The 21620-nt window shown below is 35.8% G+C and overlaps 2 protein-coding genes across 3 annotated transcripts in view; both read right to left on the bottom strand.

The window, feature by feature from the left end:
* Nucleotides 1-97: 97 nt before the first annotated feature.
* Nucleotides 98-21620, bottom strand: part of LOC143465768 (ATPase family AAA domain-containing protein 3A-like) — a 56194-nt gene continuing 34671 nt past the window's right edge. The window contains exons 2-15 of one of the 2 annotated variants that reach the window (XM_076964237.1): nucleotides 4622-4831; nucleotides 4324-4400; nucleotides 4097-4198; nucleotides 3880-4009; nucleotides 3606-3771; nucleotides 3364-3433; nucleotides 2975-3187; nucleotides 2551-2676; nucleotides 2287-2411; nucleotides 1808-1859; nucleotides 1638-1708; nucleotides 1139-1306; nucleotides 722-830; nucleotides 98-649 (exon numbers count right to left, since the gene is read on the bottom strand). In XM_076964237.1, the coding sequence (XP_076820352.1) occupies nucleotides 449-649; nucleotides 722-830; nucleotides 1139-1306; nucleotides 1638-1708; nucleotides 1808-1859; nucleotides 2287-2411; nucleotides 2551-2676; nucleotides 2975-3187; nucleotides 3364-3433; nucleotides 3606-3771; nucleotides 3880-4009; nucleotides 4097-4198; nucleotides 4324-4400; nucleotides 4622-4829 (1818 nt within the window). In that variant the 5' untranslated portion in view covers nucleotides 4830-4831 and the 3' untranslated portion in view covers nucleotides 98-448. Of the gene's footprint in view, nucleotides 650-721; nucleotides 831-1138; nucleotides 1307-1637; nucleotides 1709-1807; nucleotides 1860-2286; nucleotides 2412-2550; nucleotides 2677-2974; nucleotides 3188-3363; nucleotides 3434-3605; nucleotides 3772-3879; nucleotides 4010-4096; nucleotides 4199-4323; nucleotides 4401-4621; nucleotides 4861-21620 lie in introns of those variants that run through there. The other variant, XM_076964236.1, reaches the window with a different exon arrangement.
* On the bottom strand, nucleotides 9395-16298 carry LOC143465212 (collagen alpha-1(XIV) chain-like). The gene is made up of 15 exons (XM_076963402.1): nucleotides 16082-16298; nucleotides 15372-15416; nucleotides 14325-14448; nucleotides 14078-14253; nucleotides 13826-14005; nucleotides 13447-13559; nucleotides 13128-13361; nucleotides 12654-12946; nucleotides 12185-12408; nucleotides 11663-11875; nucleotides 11376-11487; nucleotides 10956-11114; nucleotides 10575-10862; nucleotides 10301-10479; nucleotides 9395-10099 (listed from the first exon to the last, which is right to left on the bottom strand). The coding sequence occupies exons 1-15, from the start codon at nucleotides 16119-16121 to the stop codon at nucleotides 9885-9887; spliced, it is 2595 nt and encodes an 864-aa protein (XP_076819517.1). The 5' UTR covers nucleotides 16122-16298; the 3' UTR covers nucleotides 9395-9884.

The following is a 21620-nucleotide window of genomic DNA, read 5'->3' as shown; positions in this document are numbered from 1 at the left end:
GAAGCCTAAAAACTTTTCCTCAATTTTCAGAACAGAGTAAACTTCAGGAAAATTAAGCAGTAGTGCTTAATTGTCTTGTGTGCACCGTTTCACGTCCTTACAAGAAGCAGCTTTCATTTCAAAACGCTTTTTCGGTTTAAGGAAAAAGATTACAATAAGTTCCAAAATTTCACACACACAGGAAATTGCAACAATTAAGAAGAATCACGTTATAAATATGAAACATGATACACTTAGAACTGATATAATTTCAGCACCTTTCGTTGAAAATGTATGTGCGACGTTTTACCTTCTATTCAACCAATTGCTCAATAAATACTGGAGTTACTCATTGAGAAAAGTTGAAAAAAATAATCTTTAAATCAAGTTTTTCTTTCTTTTGCAACGCACGTCACAAAATACTTCCCTAGTGACAGAAGGGTCTTGAGAAGAAAGGTTTATTGGTTTATTAACTTGTTGGATGAATGATAGACGCGCTCTTAGTTGACAAAACATTATCTGAAGATCCTTCCTCAGTAGCGCCAGCTGTGTCCGGAGTGTGATGTTTTAGCCAGTCCATTTTGAGCTGATGCTGGGCAATAGCTTCATCAACACGTTCATCCATCATCTGCTCGGTGAGAGTCCCATCTGTCGATGCATATCCAAGAGCCTAGAAGCCAGAGGAAAGATGAACTGTGATCACTAACGTCAGTGATAATTGAATTTGAAACTGTAAGCATACCTGCCAGGCAACGGCAAGTTTTGAAATCTCTCTGCCGGACATGCCTTCAGTTTTCCTTGCAATTTCAGAGCATTTGCTCCCAAAGTCAAAATCACCTAGTTTTAATCGCCTGCAAAATGAAAAAGCAATAATATCAGATCTTTTTATTTGTTGTCATCATTGTAGACTGCGTTACGTACGAAATATGATGCTAATTATAAACGGATCAGGCGCTAACCCACAAAAAAAAGTGAAAACTCTAGATGGCATGCATATGATATGATGCATGTGGCTTATGACATGCATGATAGCAGAGACGGTCTTGACTTGTTGGTTACTAGCGTGGCCACCACTGAATCCGACTCGAGATAAAAGTAAGAAATAAGCTATACATGATTATTCTATAAAACCTTGAAAAACATACAAATTAAAACTCACTGTTTAGAATCCATTGCAGGTTCAAGAACGTATTTGTCAAAATAAAGTCGAACTAATCGTTCCCTTTCTTCCATCCTAGGAAGATCAAATTCAACAATCTCGTCAAGACGATCGTTTATTGCCCAGTCGAGTTGTTCTGGTTGATTACTCGCCAGAACCATCATAAATCTGTTGATGTTTATTTAGTATTTATATTGTGCCATAAGATCTTATTATAGCTTTGCGAATGAAGCATAGAATGCATTTGGAGTATTTTGCAAACATGGGGTAAATCATGAGGAAACACAAATAAACTAACTAATATCTCAATAATTGTCTTAATCACATTTGCATTGGAAATCTTGAGATGATTTGGAACAGTTTGCAATGTTACAAGCATTAGCAAGTGCAAATATAAAGCACGGTATGGCCACCCCTTCTTTCAGTCGCTTAGTTGCTGTTTACAGCATTTTGATATCTAACAACATGTATACGACAATGATATAAAGTTCAACCTTACTTGTTCGATTGGTCGCCGGTTCTGTACAAGAAAGCGTTTAAGGTCGCTCGCAAATCTTCACTTATTTTTTCCTTTGTTAAAGCAAGGGTAGGCAGTTATATTTCATGCTGATGTATGACGTAAATTTACTAGATATTAGCATTGTTAATTCAAGTATTGAAGCTACTTACCGTCGAGCGTTTTCTGAGAAAGGCATCTGCTTCATCAACAAACAGTAGTAACCTAAGGGCAAAACAACCACAGAGTATGGTTATAATTGAGAGATCTATTAACGTTGCTTGGGCCTTATCCTTGTTTTTAACATATTCAAAAACTTTAAGCTTATGAACATCGGCTTTAAAAGGCTAATTCAGTGCGTTAGAAGATATTCGCTCTAGGTAGACACCTAGAGGCCTTTATTTCTATCACTAGTGCAACACAACCTTGCACATTGTTTGAGAACGTTTGCACTAAATTGTTAGGTAACCCGGGAACATGAAAAAATGCGTAGGTGTTCATAACACGACAAAGGAGTATATTATTACCATATTCGTTCCATTACACATATTTTAAGTGCTGAACACCTAGCAATAGCATTATAAAACCAAATAATGACCCAAACACCTACCATTTAAATGCAATAGATGCTAAAAATAAAAAAACTGCTTACCCTCTGCGACTACTGTTTGCCCAGTCAAAGAGTTTGTGCGTCGCAGTCACTCCTTCTCGACCCATCGGAGCCACATCACCTCCGGTCATAATCGCAAAATCCATTCCGGAGTGCATAGCTAGTTTCTGTAGACGGAAACATTACATGTGTATTTGCAGTTATGAATCAAATTACTACATAAACTGGGAGTAATAAGCCATTCTTTAAATAGAGAACAGTAGCTCTAATCGGAAACAAACTTCTTTACCGATTCCGACAAGGTACCTTGGAAAATAATGTTTTTCCTGTTCCTGGTGGTCCGTGAAGAAGAATATTGCGATAAACACCTTTATTTCGCTTTGTGTTTCGTGTTGCAATTGCAATATCTCTCACTCTCTCTTCAAGGGTTGGCTAAATTATCACAAACAAGAAACACATATATAAATAAATAAATAAAAGCAAAATAGTCCATAGCACTTAACAAAATCATTCATTTTTTGCATGAAACCAGCAACACAGGCAATTAGGGAAGGCCTAAAATTAAGGAGTGGAAGCACATAAATAGTTTATAAACAGAGCAGCACAAAAACATATTATGTAACTAATTCATTCTAAATGTAAAGCTGCTTTCCAAGAACTTTCTGTTGCATGCGTTAGCTTCCATTTCATACATTAAAACAGCTTTATATTTCACTAATAATTGAAGCACCTTTAAAACTACTCCTCTAAGTGCATTTTCTGGTTTGCTAAAAAGCCTCCTTGTAGTGATAATAGGATGCTTTAAAGTTTCCAAGAAAGTAAATCGACTGGTGTCCCTTACAAGTGAAGGTTTACCTAACCTCGCTTCTACATAACGAGCAGTAACGCCAATTGCATTCTTTGATGTGTAAATTCCTGCAGCGAACAGTGTTATACCAAATGCCTGCAAAATAAACAAAAAAACCTATCATTTGTCACTAACTAGCTAAAACATTATCATTATCAACATATTTTATGTCCATAAAATATTGATAAACAATCAGGTTTATGTTTTTTGTTATTACTATGTATTGCACCAGAATTCAGTACGTTACTGCATCATGAGTTGAATCCACTTACTGCAGAAGTTATTTTATCCCAATCTGTTAAAAATGCTTTCGCACCATCACCAATCACTGTGCCAGCTGCTCTGGAAAAAGAAAATAGGAACTATTTACTGCATTAAATCATTTCAAAATATCAAATGCGTAAGTCACAAAATGTTAAGTGTGAATTCATACTTTAAAATTTTTTCTGCTGGTCTTAAATAAACATGATCTGCTTACATAAAGTATACTTAGTAAACTCTAAAGAATTAGTACCGTATGGATTCCAAAGCAGTCTGACGGCGTTCGGCAAACTTGAGCTTGATTTCTTCCCTTCTAATGTCTTTATTTTCGCGATCTGCCTTTGCTCTTGCAATAGCTTCGGCCTCAGCTCTTGCTACTTCATTTTCTCGGCGGAGTTTCATTTCATGCTCAAGAGTTGCTGCATTCAAAAGAACTTATCTCAAGGACAAAACAACAACACTAAAATGAAAGTTAAAATTTCCAGTCACTACAATAACAAAATGAAGTTACAAAAATGAAAATTCACATCTTCTCATGGCTTCTTGCTTTTGAACTGATTCCTCTTGTCTTCGTAAATTATCTTCATTCATTGCAGCCTGTTGTTTCAACTGGTCATCGTAACGTCTTCTTGCCAGAATGTCTTGATATTCTGCTTGCTACAAACGAGAGATAGCGTGTATCAGCTGAAGAGCTCATAGAACAAGTTGGTAAAGGCATTTGACATTTCATTCCAGTATATTCACTTCTTTTTTAATCTTGGCATCTTGCGACAAGTTTTTTCTTCTTTCTTCACCTTGCTGTTTGATTTGTTCAACTTTCATTTGCTCCAGCCCTATTTCGTATTCCTAGAACAGAAAATATACATGTGTGATTGTCATTATGCCAAAATATCAACAAATGGACCTTGGATTTTCCATTACATAGCAATCAGTCACAAACACATCACACTAGCTATTGGTCAACAACATACCTTAAGTTTTGACTGGAACTCAACTTGTCTGGAAGATTCCTGCATTTTTGCCAAGTCCAAGGCTTCTTTTGCATTTGCTAAAAAGCAAGAGCAACAACAATGACTGTAAATAATCAAGTCTATGTCAAAGACTCATGTGCAGTACAAACATTTTGTAAACAAAGAAAATGCAAACCATTACACACTTTCATAACTGGTATACAATATTTATATGCAGGTATATTGCAGAGGTAGCATGCAAAATATCAATGAAACTCACAAACCAAAATCTACAAAATAAACTATAACCAGAACATGCCTGATTTATCCAACTCCCTGGCTGCTTTGGCTGCTCTCTCCAATCCAGTCGGATCAAAATTTGACCATTTATCACCTGGTTTGTTTTTCACATCCTTGGATGTTTCAGGAGGAGTGGGTGGAGGCGGAATCTTGCTTGGATCAAGCGTAACATCTGGGATTTCTGCTCCCTTTCCACCAAAAAATTTACCCAGTATTGAATTATCCATCTTAATTTCAATCCAAATAAAAAATGTCTTTGAGATATCTACTACATATTCTAGACTGCTAAGAGCTATTTCCAAACCGTTATAATTAATTAACACTTTCAATGATTTTGACAAAAACATGACAATTTTCCATAAAATATGGTCACATTTTTCAGTATGCAATGACCTTTAAAATTCCAAAATCCTTTGCGTACAATCGTAAATCATACTGGAGCAGACTTATTCATTCTATTATTTATTTACTGATTTATGAGTATTTCGGTCAGTCTAATGAACCAAATTTTTAAAAAAGGCTTTAGGGCAGAATTTCTCAACAAGCCTATGTAGGTTGCTGATGATCCCTGACGCTTCCCTTTTCAGAAAGAGGCTTTAAACCAGCCTACCATACTGTGAAGTTTTAATCTTGTCTACAGAAAAACATTTTTCTGAGCGGTTAAATTGCAAAACCTAGGCTAGATAGCCTAGCTATTGCTCGGAGTATAGCTTCTGATCTAGTCATACAAAAGATTGCATAGTATGGCAAGAGCGCACCAGAGGTTTTTTCTAAAATGACATTGCACACCAGGACTAGGGTAACCGGTGTCTCCAAAAAGGGAGAAACTAACTTTTGTTCCAACTTATACTGCAAAATTACTATTTAAAGCCGCTATTTGTCTTAAAAAAGGGAAACACTAATTTTTTCCGGAATTGTATTGTATAGCATTGCATCTGCTCGCTCACGGCTTGTCTGCACATTCACCAGTTACAGTGTACACCAGCTGCTACCTTGCATACTGGAATATTGCTTTCGCACACCCGAGACCACGGCATAAACTTCCATACTCTGCAGTCCAGGTCATACAGTCATAACATTTTTCGCCATAAACTGTGTGGAGTGGAAGTTTACTAACTTTTAATCTTAGAAAGTTAACTTTTAGCAAACTGAGCATAACTTCCAATCTTTTGGAAGCATAATAACCTGTTGTATAAAACAGTGTTTCTTAACCTTTTTCATCTGTCTTCCTATTTACGCCAACAACACGAGTTTTCTCCCTTTGGTTTTTAACAGTTTTTTGGGTAGAGCATAAGTAAACCTCACTTCTAAACATAATTGAATGCTGGAATGAAACCAACCAAGACTTCAACTTAACGAATCTGTTATAACCAAATTCAAATCATTATATTTCCAATACGTTCCACAAGTGCAAGGTCTACGCAGCTTAATAATATATCATATTTAAATTTTCTTAGCATTAATTTAATTGTAAGTTGGCCACACCTCACAGTAAGGTGTATGAGGCGATTGGGCAGTGGCTAACACTGCAGAATGCGTATTAAACAGTAAGCTGTAACGTATAGCCTATATGTTCATTTACAACGACACTGCTTTCGTGAGTATGATTTTTATTGCAAACTTGCCCAGCGGTTAGGAACCGGTAAGTTAGGAAGCTATACTGCTATAGGCTTACCTCTGATAAAACGCATATACAAACATTTGCAATGTGTGAATCAAGTCGAATAAAATCGGTTCACGTGGGTGAGTATTAATCGCATGAGCGCTAGCCAAACAACATGAGGAATTTGTATAAAACACTACAAATCATTTCAAATAAAAAATATTGTACCTTTAAACACTATAGGTTATATTTTATTTATTTTTTTATATATATTCATTATTCAAATTTCATATGTTGTTACTCCCAAAACTTACAAGCGTATGCAATTTATTACCATACCATTTGTTAAAGTGATCTACTGGCTTATGCAAGAATAACATAATTTGTAGCAACAGTGAATGTTAGTGCAATGTTGTCGTCGTTGAAAAGTGGAAAGCCAAGGCTTTGTTTACTATAAAGGCCACGACTGTAGGCTAAATATCATCATATAATGTCTAAAGATGTAGTAAAGATTATTATAAAGTTTATTACAAAATGCTTGACTCAAGCCAGAACAGTAAGAATCACGCCTTCAAAAACAATTGCAAATTAACTTAAAGTTTGTGGTTGTTTATTGTTAAAGGTTTCGGTTTAGGTGTTACTCACGTATAACTGCAATGAATGTGGATTCTAATTTTACTATATTCGTAAAACTATGTCCAAAAAAGCTTGTATGTACAATTATTCTGATAATACTATAATTTTTTTAAATAATAATAAGGGGAAAATTCCCTAATACGAAGTTAAACCTTAACCGTAGCTCGGGCATGCCAACATGTACAGTATGTAAACTTAGGATGAATCGATATGCTAAACCCGAATAGATTCGGCCTACGTGGAAGGTTTGGGCAAACATGAATACTAACTATGGCGAGCCCAAATACAATATTACTAAGTTTATCCACTTTGGTCAACGATGATTATCTAGTTACCTGGCTAAGTTAAGTATAGAAGTAGGGTGAACATTACTTAGGTTTAATATGAAAATCATCTACCAAACGGTTTTCTTTTGCAATCCCCATTTAAACATTTTATTTTGAAACAAAGCAATTTATTTAGCAATCACTTTTTAATACAAGCAATAATTTCTAACTTTTAGACGAAATACAATGGCTTGGCTCTGATACAAAAAAAAATTCGGGATTCGTTCTGGCGACCTATAAGATATTCGGGTTTGTGTAAACAGTGTTTGTAAATATTCGGGTTCGTGCAAGATCTTTCTCGCGGTACATCCCTAATGTAAATAGAGGTTTTGTATTTTTTTTTTGGTTTTTCGGTTGATTAATTAAATTATAAGCATATAATCTAAGTTACATAGTTGCATCAACATTTCTGTTATCATTATCACTCCATTCTTCGATGCCAGTTCGAGAGCTTCATAGTTATGGTTGTTTGATTTGTGTCCATCAAACATAAGTAAATTTTTTCTCTCTGGAGTAGCCTTTGCGTACTTGATAAAATGCTTGAGCCAATCCACAAAAATCTCTGACGCCATCTATTTTTTCTTCTGAATACAGTAACAAATAAAAACTAATTAGCCAGCAAGAACGCTGCCAAACAACTTTTTGGTTTAGTCTAAAATCCACGCAGATACATAACTGGCTTGAAGACTACTATTGCTTGTAAGATAACGATTGTTGGTCATATGACACAATATAAAAATCTTTATTGTTACAAATGCAATATTATTTTATTTATAGACCTATTGTTTTAGTTCTACAATTATTAGAAATTTGAGCATAGCATATAGGCCTACAGACAAAAACAAACTTCTTTAACTCGCCTGACATGCAAATATGCTCTCTGCTGGAGGATCGCCATCTTGTAATTCAGTTTTCGAGCAAGCCCGAGGAAATATTAATCCTGGAGGAATAACTTAAAGTTACCTATTGCACTTATGCAACAAACAACTATGATATTTTGTCCTCTTTCTGCACTTGTTATGGTGCCAACCTGATGTTTGCCTTTGAGTGCAATAATCCTTGATAGCTTCTGTACGACTATAATTAATGACTTATCCACATAATATATAGAGACTGACTAGCAACGTTATTTTTCTACAAAGTATCAAACAGTAAACCAAAAAATTTATTGACTTGAGTTGAGTTAAACCCTGATGCCAGTGCCAGAGATGTAGCTTCTGGTCTTCGTATAATGAAAGCTGTTGATGTCTTTCAAGAAAATCTCTCAACCATTGTTTTGCAGCCAGTTTAGTGTTTAAATTAAACCTTGTTTTCACATTGATAGCTTCTACAATTTGAAATGCTAACCTTCTCAAATCACTAAGCGTCAAGCCATAAAATCGCTTTTCAAGTTGAATCACATTGTCTGCAGGTTGTTGTTCTAATTCCATTGATAAATCAGCTTGGCGTCCAACGTGCTTAATTCTACCAAATTACCGAATATGTTTGTGCCTTTCAAATGTTGTAATAATGTTGTTTTAGGCACTCCACACTGTGCAGCTGCCTGTTTTTTGCTAAACTTGCCTTGTTGTAGATTGATAATTGCATTTTGCATTGCTACTGAAGACCACTTAAAACGACTACTCTAAGCCCTATTTTCTTTTCTTGCAACTTTCCGAGGTAATCAAGGATTAATGTGGATTTGACTTACTTGTTTAGGTTTAAACTGATATATAGATATCCTACGCTATAACCTGAAACTCAATCTTTACAGATCAAAAAACTAATCCTATCGGATGGGAGATTATATTACAAACGCCTTGAGGATCCATATCACAAATTTTGACTATACTCTTCAACAACATTAAATCTAACCAAAATAAAAACGGTTATTCTTGCGATTGTTAATGTCTTGCAAAGTACTGCCATCGAGGGAACGGAAAATCAATCAGTCAACAAACTAAATAAAAATAAGGGAAGAAATATAAAAAATATTTGATTTCGAAAATTAAGATCGAAGTAGTTAAAATTTTATTCCGGGTTGGTGTAAGAAATAAACATAAAATTAAAGTTTTGCTACTAGGAATTTTTTATTGTTTACTCTTAAGGTTTGTTATCATATAATTTGTTTTTCCTAAATCTCTTTTATATTAAAGAAATTAGAAGAGGTCCAAATTACCTCAAGGTCCATATTACCTGACTTTCCGCTACTTTGCGCAGTCAACATGAACAAAAAGTTAAAACCACATATTCTACCGGTAGACTATATTTAAGATATTCGAAAAGGTTGCATATTAAGGGAAACGTCCGTTCCTTATTACATTGACAATTTTCTATTTTCATAGACCTCTTTACGACTTTGTGTACATGACAACAAAATAAAACTGTATAAATAAAACGAGCAGATAATGAAAACAATTTAATTGAAAAGAAATAAGAGAATATAGGAACATGCCCACGTATTTTTTCCAAGAGAAAAGTAAATTTGCTTTAATGAAACACCAAATTTATACAACAATTCGAAAGTAAAACCTCAGCAAGATCTTAAAGAAGAAACAGTGTCTGCTTATCGGTGCCGTAAAGTAATATAATACAGGTCATTATATCTTAAGGTTACGGTTTCAAAGAATTATTTTTACACCACTTTAACCTTTTAGAATCTTTCATTGTACAAGAACGTTCGCCATAAGCACAGAGAAAGGCTTTGTCCATAATATTTACGTGCCGTTTACGTTAGCTTAAGGCTGGGAAAGACTGCACATAACCGACATGATGTTGTCACGCAGTTTGGGCACGCCGTTGTAAGAATCGGCCATGAAGACCAACTCCGGACCAGAAGCAATCGTGTTCAATTCGCCCCCATCCGATCTGTCTTTTACACCAATCGCAATTACATTGGTCAGAGCTTTTAACCTGCTAGCTTGGATCGAAATAGAATCATCGGTGCTTTTTCCTGAAAAAATAAAAGCGTCTTTTACTAACTGTTACAAGTATGAATAATCTCTGTAGATTACAACAAGTAAAATAGGGAAACAAAATACTGAACAACTTCTTGACTTAAGTAGAGGTTATTGCCAGCAGGCACCGAAAGCGGAAAGCACGGCTTGTTTATTAAAAAGAACAGTTGGTCTATCAATATTTTGCCATAGCGTACCTCCACTAAATATGATCACTACATTAAGTGCGTCAAGTCTTTTTACGTATCCGTCCTGAGCTGGCGCTGTGAAAAAGTGACGGGTGACATAATTCAGCGCCAAGCCAGTCTTCAATGTACTTCCGCCGTTATAACGTAGGTAACGGATGGCTCCTACGGCATCAGCAGTTCTTCTAAATCTAAACAGAAAGAAAGAAAAGTTGTCAAGTCGATTTGCTACCTCGAGCAATGATGCACAGCAGTCGGTGAAATCTCGCCTTCGTCGGTGACTTACCGGTCGTAAGGGAACATGACCCGGGGAGAGCGGGAGTACTTCACAGCTGCTAGTCGAGTTCCTGTGGGTGAGGTATCATCGATAGCCGGAAAAGCAATAGAAAGATCCGACATGAGCGCCTTCACTTTCTGCAATCCATCCCACCCTACTTTCTCCGACGTATCCAAGACGAAAATGACGTCGAGAGGAGGCAATTGACACTGAGCAACAAACCGAATCAAGGTCGTTTCACTTTCATGTTCAACCAAGACGGCGGGATCGTTTGGGTCAGGCAATTTTATTCCGGCCCTGTTGAGAAAATAATCATCGAATTAGGTGAACCAAGTTTTTGGATCGAACCCGGCTTCTGTAAATGCAAAAACTCTTGTCTTTTCTAGGTACCTTATTTGAACTTGATAGTTCTCCTGGACCTGCAGCCCGGTGAATGTTACGCTGTCGTCAAATACTTCGCTAAAACTTCGTAAGATGTCGCCCGCTGCGTTTTGAAGTTCGACATTGTAATATTCAGCCGACGGTTCACTTCGCCATTGGACTACAACCCTGGAAATTGATGTATTATAAAAATGACATAAACATGGAATAAGGCATTAAGCCTACTAATATCCAACAAGAGTATAACTGGCAGGCAAACTTTTCGGTTAGCAAGGAGTATTTTTGAATACATGTACGACTAAAACGTCAACGTCACCTAATGAAATTAATTAATTCGCAAACTTTCGACATTCGTGCATGTTGTTTATTAACTAGCTATTTCAATTTTAGTATTGTAGGCATTAGTCTCAAGTTACTAATCTAACGTACGTTCCACCAATATTTTCCACGACACGAGCTCCTACAGGGCGATCGACTACGAGAGTTTTGCCACCGGTAAAGTGAATTATGCTAGACCAACCAAGATCATCAATCACATAAACTGAAAACATAAATTCAGATGATTAGTCTTCAACTCCACTAAAGATATACTAAAATATTGTAGAGTGACGGCTCAAGTTTGACGTCTTACTTTTGATAAAATTGTATATCTTAAATACCTTTTTTATAAAATTGCATGTATGTAAGTATGCGTGCTTTTTATTTACTGCATATACCTCCAAACAAGTACATAGTTCCAGCCGTAAGTTCACTGAACACGTGTGTGGTGAGGTCGTTTTCAATTAAGTACGTTTTCGGGTCGCCAAGACCGTCTTCAACAAAAGCAATATAAGCCGCAGCTTCCGGCACAGAGTCCCACTCAAGTTCAATCAGGTTGCTCGTCTGGACCCTGACTCTCAAGTTAAGTGGCCTGGTCACCAATTCGCCATCTGCGAAAATCGAATTAATGTGACTCGTTTGAAAAAAGTCACCTGTAAGTGCACTAATGTTCGTTGATTTGTTTTGAGTAGATATATAATGACATTATGTGTTTTCATAATCATGCATATATTTCTACGAAGTATTTTGTTTGTTCGAGTAATAATGAATATGAAGCATGTCGCATCGTAAGCTATACATTACACTATGTTATATTTTGTTTATCTAAGTTATTAGATTTCAAGTATAGCATTAATTCAATTAATGCTTAGTACAACTCAAGCAAGCATAGGCTATAGTAAGAAGAAAACTGTGCTCACAGTGGTCGCAATCTATAGGAACGAGGGAATTATCTCCTCCAAAGTTGCTGCCCAGGAGCTTACTCCCGGTTTCAGGGTGAATGCACCAGCAGATACTGGAATCCTGCTCTGAGCACTCGGTTGTGAAATACTGACCGGTTTCATCGCATCTCGGAAACCTGGGACCGACTTCATCCGGAAAACTTTCGTAAAATTTTTCGACTGTTCGATACTTCTGACGGCAACTTCAGCAACAAAAAAGATAGCGAATAAGTATTTTAAAATTCTCCATGTTACAATGCTGAATATGTAGAAGATGTAGCGCTTATTACTGCAAGCTGTAAAATTAAACGTTGTAAAATAAAACGACGCATTAGCTTCATACTTTATTTCCCAAACTCTGACAACAATATAAAACTCTGTTTTGCGCTGTTTAATTTCTTTGAAAAATAATAGCAATATCATTTGAAAAAATAGAGGCTTATCTTACGCAGTTAGTGCTTCTGTTGTCGTAGTAGTAGTGGTGGTAGAAGTAGTCGGGGTGGTAGGCAAATCAATATGGGCGATAATCATTGATCTTGGGACTACAGGTTCGCCCAGTGTCCTAACTTCAAGAGGTGTGCTCTCGTATCCGATATTTTGTTGGCGATTAGCGCTTGCCACCGTAACGTAGTACACGGAGCCGGGGGAGAGGTTTTCGATTATAATAGAGTTTGAAGCAATCTTATCGTTCTCGTAAAGCACGCTGCGTTGGTCCTCGTCGTACAGAATGACCGAATATCTCTGTTCATCGATAAAAATATTGCTATTTTATCGTTTTTGTCAGAGGAAGTTAAACTTCTGTAAATTTTTCACTCAAGGAAATAATCAAACTATAACCTTTTGCCACTCAATATAATTATAATTAATCAAAGTTAACTCAAAAAATGTGTCTAACATTTTATCGCAATTTGGATTCACTTACCGCGGCTTTCTCAGTGACGTCCCAGCTAACACGGAAACTATTTCTGCCGACATTGCTAATCCTTACATTAGTAGGGGGTAAGTTAAGAGCTCTGCCTGCCGGTGCATCAGAAGGGAAAATTGGAATTATCCGGAATGCATAAGTTTCGCCGGGAGTTAGGCTTTCAATGCCGACAATGGGTGCCGAAACTCTTACACTTTGAACCACACTTTTGCGATCGTGGTCTAGGAGTACCTGCAAGAGCCCATATATAGACATAACAATTAAAAGGTTCAGAAAAAATTCTCTTTTCATTAAAGTTGGGTATAACAATACTAACCTTAACAGTGTATCCAGAAGCCATGGCAACTTTATCCCAGGTCAGTACAAGTTGATCCCCGAATGTTGGCAGTCTCCGGATGTTGCTCACCGCAGGATGCTCAGACACAACACCTGCGTTTAAGTTGTACCTTAAATTTTCCGAATTTTTGGTGAATTTTGAAACTTAAGATGATCTGCTGATTTTTACGTCTTGCGTAGATAACCGATACTTTTAAAACCTAACTTTTAAACAAAGACAAAAAGTTTACAGGAAAATAATGGGGACTTATAAAAAAGCGTTAAAAGAAATTGGAAATCGAACGCGAGTTTTTCTGATTTTGGCTCATTCGAAATGTAACGTCTTGTCAATCATATTATTGAAATGAATCATAAGTTACCGATTGGAGCCGGGCAAAGTTGTGGAATTATGCATCTTCCTCTGTTCCAGATGACAGCCTCGAGAGGACAACCACATCCTGGAACGCATCGACGATCGCACAAAGGATCAGGGTCGTCGCACGAGTGAATGCAGTGAGAGGAGCAATCCAGAAAAACTTGCCCACCCTTGCACATTTCAACTTTACAAAAATAATCAGCGTAAACTACTCGCAATAATAGCAAACACAAGTATAAACTCTCGTTGATCTTACGTGTTCGGAAAGTTTCTCTTTCGGTCTCACGAGTCGTCAATCGAAGTCCGGATGTTTCCACAATGTATATGGCTGCCACCGTCGCCTCGTATTCGGTGCCAGCGTCAAGGCCAGTAACGTTATGGATGTTCACTCTTACGTTTCCTATCTGCTTGAACAAGATGTTGTCCCGTTTTCTGGAGAAACAAAGATAAAATATAATCAGCTGACAAATAATTAACCTTATCTTTATAAAAAATACCCTTACCTGTATATTCTGAGTATGTAGCTGTCTACAAGTTTTTCTGGAAACCATTCAACTATAGCCCAATTCTCGCCAATACCGTTACTAAAGATCGATCCGACAGAGAGTCCAACTGGAGCTGGTAATTCTGTTAATGAAAAGCACAGTCGCCATTTTGTCAACTATAAAATGTGGAGCATGTAATATACACAAAGGAACTTTTGTGGGCATGTTTGACTTTTTGCTGGATTTTTCATGTAAATAGCAACGAATAAGTTTTGTGGTTATCCTATAATTGGCGATTATTTTGTGACTTGGACTCGAAGCTAAATGTAGGCTTTTTTCTGTTTCTCACCACTGGGCAGCAGGTGCTTCGCATTAAACCCTTATATCAAGAATAAGATGAAAGTTTGTTTTTTTATTGGAACAGCTATTAAGGACTACATCAATTGTCACGACTTGATTTTTGAAATACCATGCTAACGTATAACACAATAATTAAACACCAGCCCTAATGTAATAACAGGTTAAATTACAGGCCAAATTACAGCATGGGAATAAAAAATAATTGAGTGCCTTTAATCAGAGCTATGAAAATAACTGTTTAATGATTTAATATGATAGCAAGTACGTCAACTTAAGGATAAAATTTTTCACATGTTTAAACGATTCATTAATTATTATAAATTAGGTGATTGAAGTTTTGCTATAGCTCTGTGAGAACCTTTGATAAAAATCACTTTGTAACGTGTCATTTGCATTGTTTATGCTGCGCATTTCTTATTGTTTGGTGAAAAGTTCAGCTCGTTGAAGCAGTTTAGCTTATTAAATATCTTTTGAGTTCCTTCTCATCTAACGTTAGTAAAATTGCTGTAAAGTTTATGATTACCAAAGATTAGAATCTTCTTTTTCCCAAACATTGAAGATATCATATCCACTTTACATAGATATAAAATCTCACTGTAGGCTACGTATGTGGCTTTAAATATCGAAATGACTATACAATAAAGGGCGTATATGATGACACGACACCACAAAAATATCATATAATAACTTCATAGAAAAACTTACGTGGGTGTGGTCCACTTTGCTGCTGTGACGTCGCTAAATGATATCCTGAAATAAAACATGATATGTTACAAGTTAATGACGTGACAACCAATGCTTGAGACGTTAGGCAATAGCGCTGGTCAATGAAAAGCGTTACGGGCTAGTATATGAGCGAAGTGGGACAGGGTTAAGTAGTTTACACGTCACACGATGATTGGCAGACCGTTAAAATCGAAATGTTGTGAATCTTCATACAGATCGTGAGCTGAATGTTGCTTTTGCAACAATTTTTAGGAACCGATCGGTGCAGCGGCCGGACTGATCGTGTCGTGCGTGTAAGACGCGACGGTTTTACTAAAAGGCTAATCGTGATTTAAGAATATCACTAACTCGGTTTGATATACTCTGCATGCAGGATACTGACGCTTTTCGTGATTTTATGAAGCGAAAAATAGCAATGAAGGAACGAACACAACAGGAAAAGATTAATTATCTCCTTTCCAAAGCAAAATAGCAATTGGGACTGAACAATGGTACTATGTTTATATACAATTGGCAAACTTTGTCCCTTGTTCATTCCAATTTATATCACCAAGCCACAATTCTATATTTTCTAGAAATGAAATTCCACGATTCTCGAAAAACTTTTAATTTTTCACCTTTTTGCAATATGTTCTATACATCAAATTGGATGTAATCGGTATCTATCAGTAAAAACCTGCTTACTGTACCTGCGAAAACCAAAAAGGCAACCAACAAATGCTCCATCATGTAGAAACTTGTATAACACAACAGGTTTGTATTTCCTTGAAGTTGGTAAATACAACTGGTACTTAAAGATGAATTTTTCAATTTTCCTTCAGAAAGTTCTTGTATCAAGTATTTCTTGGTGAAATACTGGCAACGTTTTACTTTTTATTTTTTCTGATCAAAGTTGGAATAAAGAGGTTTAGTTATTCAAAACTACACAATTTCACTGCTACTAATACATTAAGTTTAAGCAGCTAAATATCTGGTCCAACAAGAACTTAGGCATTTCTTATTATAACTGAAATAGTAGTTATCCATGTCTGATCTAAAACAGGCCAAACCGGATAGTGTTTTACTATAAAATTCCGTTTGCTGCTTGGCATATCAAGCCTAGATCTTTCTGATAACAACAAAGGTCTCGCTAACCGAGAATATTTTTTTCTTTGCTTTGATTGCCTCAAGCAATAAAACTTTAACTATTAACGCTAACTCTTAACCAAAAGCTATTGCTAAGGTAAACCATTTGCAATCATTTCCTTGTAAACCGATCAGTCTTGGTTTAAAAGAAGTTTAATTATTAGTTCTGTATCCGTTGTCCCTTCTCTGCTCTGCGATACTGACGGCCTAATCATAAAAATTCCATTTTCAAATTGACAAGTGTGACTTATATTTTTCATGTTTTATAAAGTTTCTAAAATAAAACTAAAATGAAATTATGCAGAACCCAACCGCGCATTTAATTTTGCACTTGGCCTTATCATTAATTGTCTTTATATCTATTAAAAGGTACTTTTCTCCGATACTATCTCAAAATAACTCAAAATAATCGCTACTATGCCGAGAGCAACATACATGCAATTCTTTCTACGTCATAAGTTCTAAATCCGGATAGACATCGTATAAGATTTAAATTGATCTCAAAAGCAGTGCAGCCTCCGGCATCGAGTCACCGTGACGTAGGATTCGCACTCGGCCATGCACGAATCGTATGAAAGAATTCTGACTAGATTTTTACGAAAGAAACCTAATTAGCCTCCACGGTACTTTCTGATCTTTTGCGGTAACAGCTTGGCTATATCTTCATTAACACACCATTGCTCTATCGGCCCGGTCAGCAGATGACCATCTTTTAAAAGCCATAGTTCTGAAAAAAATATTTCTAAAAACATCTAAGCAAACTCGTGAAACGTCATAATCGGTGCGTAATAGGTTACGTCATAAAGCGATCGATTTCTGGGGGCGAGTGAACCGTGGAGTACAAATTTAAGTAAATGGCACAAACTGTCACCGCCCGTGGCGATATTTATAGACACTCTAAGTTGATTTTCCATAAACACGTAGACAAGGCCATTGGCTGTTCAAGTTATAACAAAATACATTCAATTCCCGCTCTAAAGACTTATATGCGAAAAATGAGATGACGACTCAAAGGTAGCCGCGGGCTGCCATAGTACGTGTCGCAATGAATTCTATCCTATAAGTGTAATCTTTAATTTTGCACTTTTACAATTTTGTATTTTCATTTCTATACAGGGCAGCTTAGACACTTTTATCCTTCGTTCAATCGTCGTTATCTAGTGGGACAATTGCTATTTTAGGTTGTTTTGTTTGTCGTGTATTTTGTTTATACTTTAGTCGCGATTTTTTTATTCGTCATAGGACGAACTCGACGAATTTCTGCTTCCCTCGTTTCGGCAAAGTCGAAAACCGTTCTTTATAACTATGTACAGAACTACTTCTAACAATCGTGTTTTTTGGGCGATGCTTTGTTGTGATTCAGTCAAAGGCAAGCTCAGCACACGTTTCGATTTCATCGGATTTTGTTTGTTATCTTAATTCTTCATCGAGTTCTATTGTTTTGAAACAAATTGTTTTTGCCAATTTTAAACAACAGCCTTAGAATGTGATACCGTATAGTTCGTACCGAAGGATACGTTGACTTCTGGAATTTCAAAATGAATAACTCAAAAATCCCCTTTTACTAAATTGCTGGTAATTGACTTGTGAAGAATGACGAATAAAGAAGAGATAACTATCGTTTTTATCATGAACTGCAATAAATATGATGAAAATAACGATTAGATTGTTAAAGATAAATATCGACCAGAGCATAAACTGCAATATTTTTGTTAATGTTTTGCGAAATACTCAGCAGAAATACTGTATTGATAGTACGAACGCATGACGCGTTATGTGACTTTCTTAATGGAGGGTTTCTTTGTCATGGTTCCAATCCTAGGTCTCATTCAAAGGTTTCTCTTCCTAAAAATTTACAGCCACATACAAAACTGCCTAGCTGTGTCTTTTCCAAATCCAGCTAGTATTTCTAGTGGCATTTGCACTAGGATTTTACAATATAGAAAAATCATACCTTTCAATTTTTCTGCTCTCTTTAAAGATATAGTAGCTTGAAAAAATGTATAAGAAGCAAGAAGAACGTTTCGATTAAAGCTGACTTAACCAATGTAGTATGCACGCGATTTCTTGAAACATTTTCAAACCCTATATGCCGCTTCAGCAATTAACATTTGACTGTAGTTCTCATTTGCACTGTCTTCCGCAACGCAATTCTGTCAAGCCAGAGAATGCGTGCACTTTTATAGGAAATCGTGAATGTCGCATTAAACCAACATTTTGCGCGTTTAAGCTTTTTTTTAAAGCGATGAATGAGTTACGGTAATCAGCGTGACTAGCTTGCGTTATAATTTCACGTAGACAAAGATTTGCTTCCGGGAAGTATTTTTAATTCTACTTCCATTCCAGGCAAACATTGCGATAGAAGGTTATTGACGTCTTAAAAATTGACAAGTTCGACGATGACGTATGCTTTACGACAATTGGTGAAGTCATGAGTAAAATTTAACTTGATATGTAGAAATCGCATATTTTTAAGATGACATGCGGCATAGCACTGAGTTACTTGATGTATATGTTGTAGTTTATAGGTCGAAGGAGTGAAAGTTCAAAATTTTAATCCGGTTAAGATAGTTTTTATATTTTTCCGTTTCGGCCACCAAACGTTGAGAGACAACGTATTACAAACATTTACAACATTTATATCGTTCTTCCTTATATTAATTCGGCTTAAAAATGTAAAATCTTACGTAAGCCAGTATAAACTTCTTACGCAACACCAAAAGGCTTATGGAGACAATTTCATTTGCGAGAGAAAGTTGGCTAAATCAGTTACCAAATAAATAACTGACATCGAAGAACTTGTTCGACATCAGAAAAAAGTCAGGCTTATAGCCTATCCTAAAAGGGCAACAATGTCTTCCGACCGGCAGCTTATTATAAGCAAAACAATATGTTGATCGTTTTTGTAGTTATCGGCTCCAATATGAAAGCAACACCCTAATCCATGTAAAACGAGCTAAATTTGTATTTCCAGTACGTATGACCAGAAAATAAAAAGATTTGTTCATTTACAGTTCGCCGAACAATGATAAAGTTTATTCGCGTTTTATTTTAAATATTATATGAAAAATCAATTCAACTGCAGGTTTTGTCAAATTATCTTAATTTATTATAGATAATATCACAATTTCTTCATATTAAAATTTAGCAATTGTAATGATTACTGAACATGAATACTAGAAAAAATATTTCGTGGCATTTATTAGTATCTACGGGCTTCCTTTTCAATGGACGCTTTGCTTCCTATTGCCTTATAATTAAAATTGTTACAGTTTTAGAATAAAATCCGTTTCTGTCACATCGAGCACTTTTTCTGTTTTAATATAGTAAAGCTCTTATTAATTAAGCCGTTGATCGCAAAAAACGGTATTTTTTGAAAATTTTTGACATTAAAAATTTTCTTTCTTGTTGTGTTGTAAGTTTTTTCGGAAGTTGTACAATTTTTATGTTCTTTATCTTCTTGGAATTAGATGTGATGATCTCATTTCAACGCCGTCATCCAAAACATCATAATAGATCGTAATGATGCATTAAAGAAAGGCACTATAGTTGCTGTTTGCAACCATGTTAGGTCCATGCTGCGAAAACGTATACGCTGTTGATCTTAAAATAAGTCTCAAACATTTCCTAACCGACCATTGAGTGAGCAAAACAACTTTTATGCTCATTTTTAAATATACATTCTTAGCTCACATTTTCTAATTTTAAGAATTCTCGACTTTTTTGAAGACCACGAAATGGCAGTAATGATTAAACAGTGCATATGTTTTGGCTCGTTAGTATAGAATGCTAAACAACCTTACATGTATTGCAACATAGATCAACTGGATAGACTGTATATTGTAGAGTTTATTACTGGGTAGCGTCACAACAAAAATAAACACTGAATTTCGCTAATAATAATGTTGTAATATCAGTATTACAAACTGAAACTAGCAGTTCCTATATATACGGTAGATACGGCTTGATTTGATATTATTATGGGCCATTGATAATTATTATTATTATCTGAGTACAGTACTACTTTTTCATATCAGAAAATATCATATTAGACATAAATTAAGTAATGAAACAAAAAAGACACAATAAACTAAAACCTTGTGATCAAAATCGAGGGAAACTTGCCAGCAAATCTTCATGAGGCTGTTCCTGTGTATACTATAAATATGGCTCTTTTATCGACATGTCATTTCTCAACTTTAATTGTAAAACCCTACAAAAAAACAATTTTTCTAATACGAGTTCGCAAACTTTGCCAACATGACTTTTTTTACAAAATTGTAGTCGTGCTTTTCGTGACAGTTTCACTTTCACGCAAGTACTTGTCAAAAATAAAGACTTCATTTTGGTGAGTAATTGTTTACCAAATTTTCTTTATCTCTTGTCATCAAGCGGTTTAATTGTGACATTACATTTAGAAAGGAAAAATGTTAAATAAATAAATTATCCGAGGTAAATACTATGCTTTAAGCTATTTGGCATTACTTGTCTTTTGCCATAGAGGATTTAAATTAAAGGTGGGGTTTTTTGATAGACTTATAATTCTGTATGACGAAATAAAACAAAAGCAGTTTTACCAGCTACTAGTACTCGATGTGTAATTTTATATTTACTTAAAATATGGAAAGTTATTTCACTTCCTTTTTATATAGCGCCAATTCCTTACTTCAGTTAAAATATGAATCTTCAGCGTCAGAATTTCTACGAAACGCCCTCCTTTTAACAACTATTTTCCCATCATTTCACGTTATATTCTGCTAGCTGAGCGCATTGTTGGGGTTGTGAACTGTTGTTAATTGTTGCTTGTTTGTTTGTTTGTTTGCTAATCTGACTCCATTGATAGCGCGTTCATTTACATCTGATAGTCAGTTAAGCATCACAGTGCCAAAACCAAACTATCAAGGTCTTGAATAATTAATCATTTATTTTTGGTTCTCAACAAAACGATTACTGTTTTCAGAGTACAAAATAGAGCTGTGTTTGGTAGACTGTAAAACCACAGACTCTATTATCAGACTGACAATATCAGAACTAACGCGTTAAGTGCTGTAGTACGAATGACGTAATTCGGAAATAGTCAAAACACGGTCATGAACAACACGG

This window comes from Clavelina lepadiformis, chromosome 7 (assembly GCF_947623445.1).
Source record: "Clavelina lepadiformis chromosome 7, kaClaLepa1.1, whole genome shotgun sequence".
NCBI classification, from domain to species: Eukaryota; Metazoa; Chordata; class Ascidiacea; order Aplousobranchia; family Clavelinidae; genus Clavelina; species Clavelina lepadiformis.
The sequence above is the reverse complement of the archived record's forward strand: the minus strand, read 5'-3'. Positions and strand labels throughout refer to the sequence as shown.

Bases quoted from the DNA above. Each gene is read 5' to 3' on its own strand.
- LOC143465212 (XM_076963402.1), bottom strand. From the start codon at position 16,121: ATGATGGAGCATTTGTTGGTTGCCTTTTTGGTTTTCGCAG. The intron at 14,254-14,324 runs GTAAGGGTATTT...TTGTTTCTCCAG, and splicing joins TACATACTCAGAATATACAG to AAAACGGGACAACATCTTGT. The intron at 12,947-13,127 runs GTAAGTGAATCC...ATCGATGAACAG, and splicing joins ACGTCACTGAGAAAGCCGCG to AGATATTCGGTCATTCTGTA.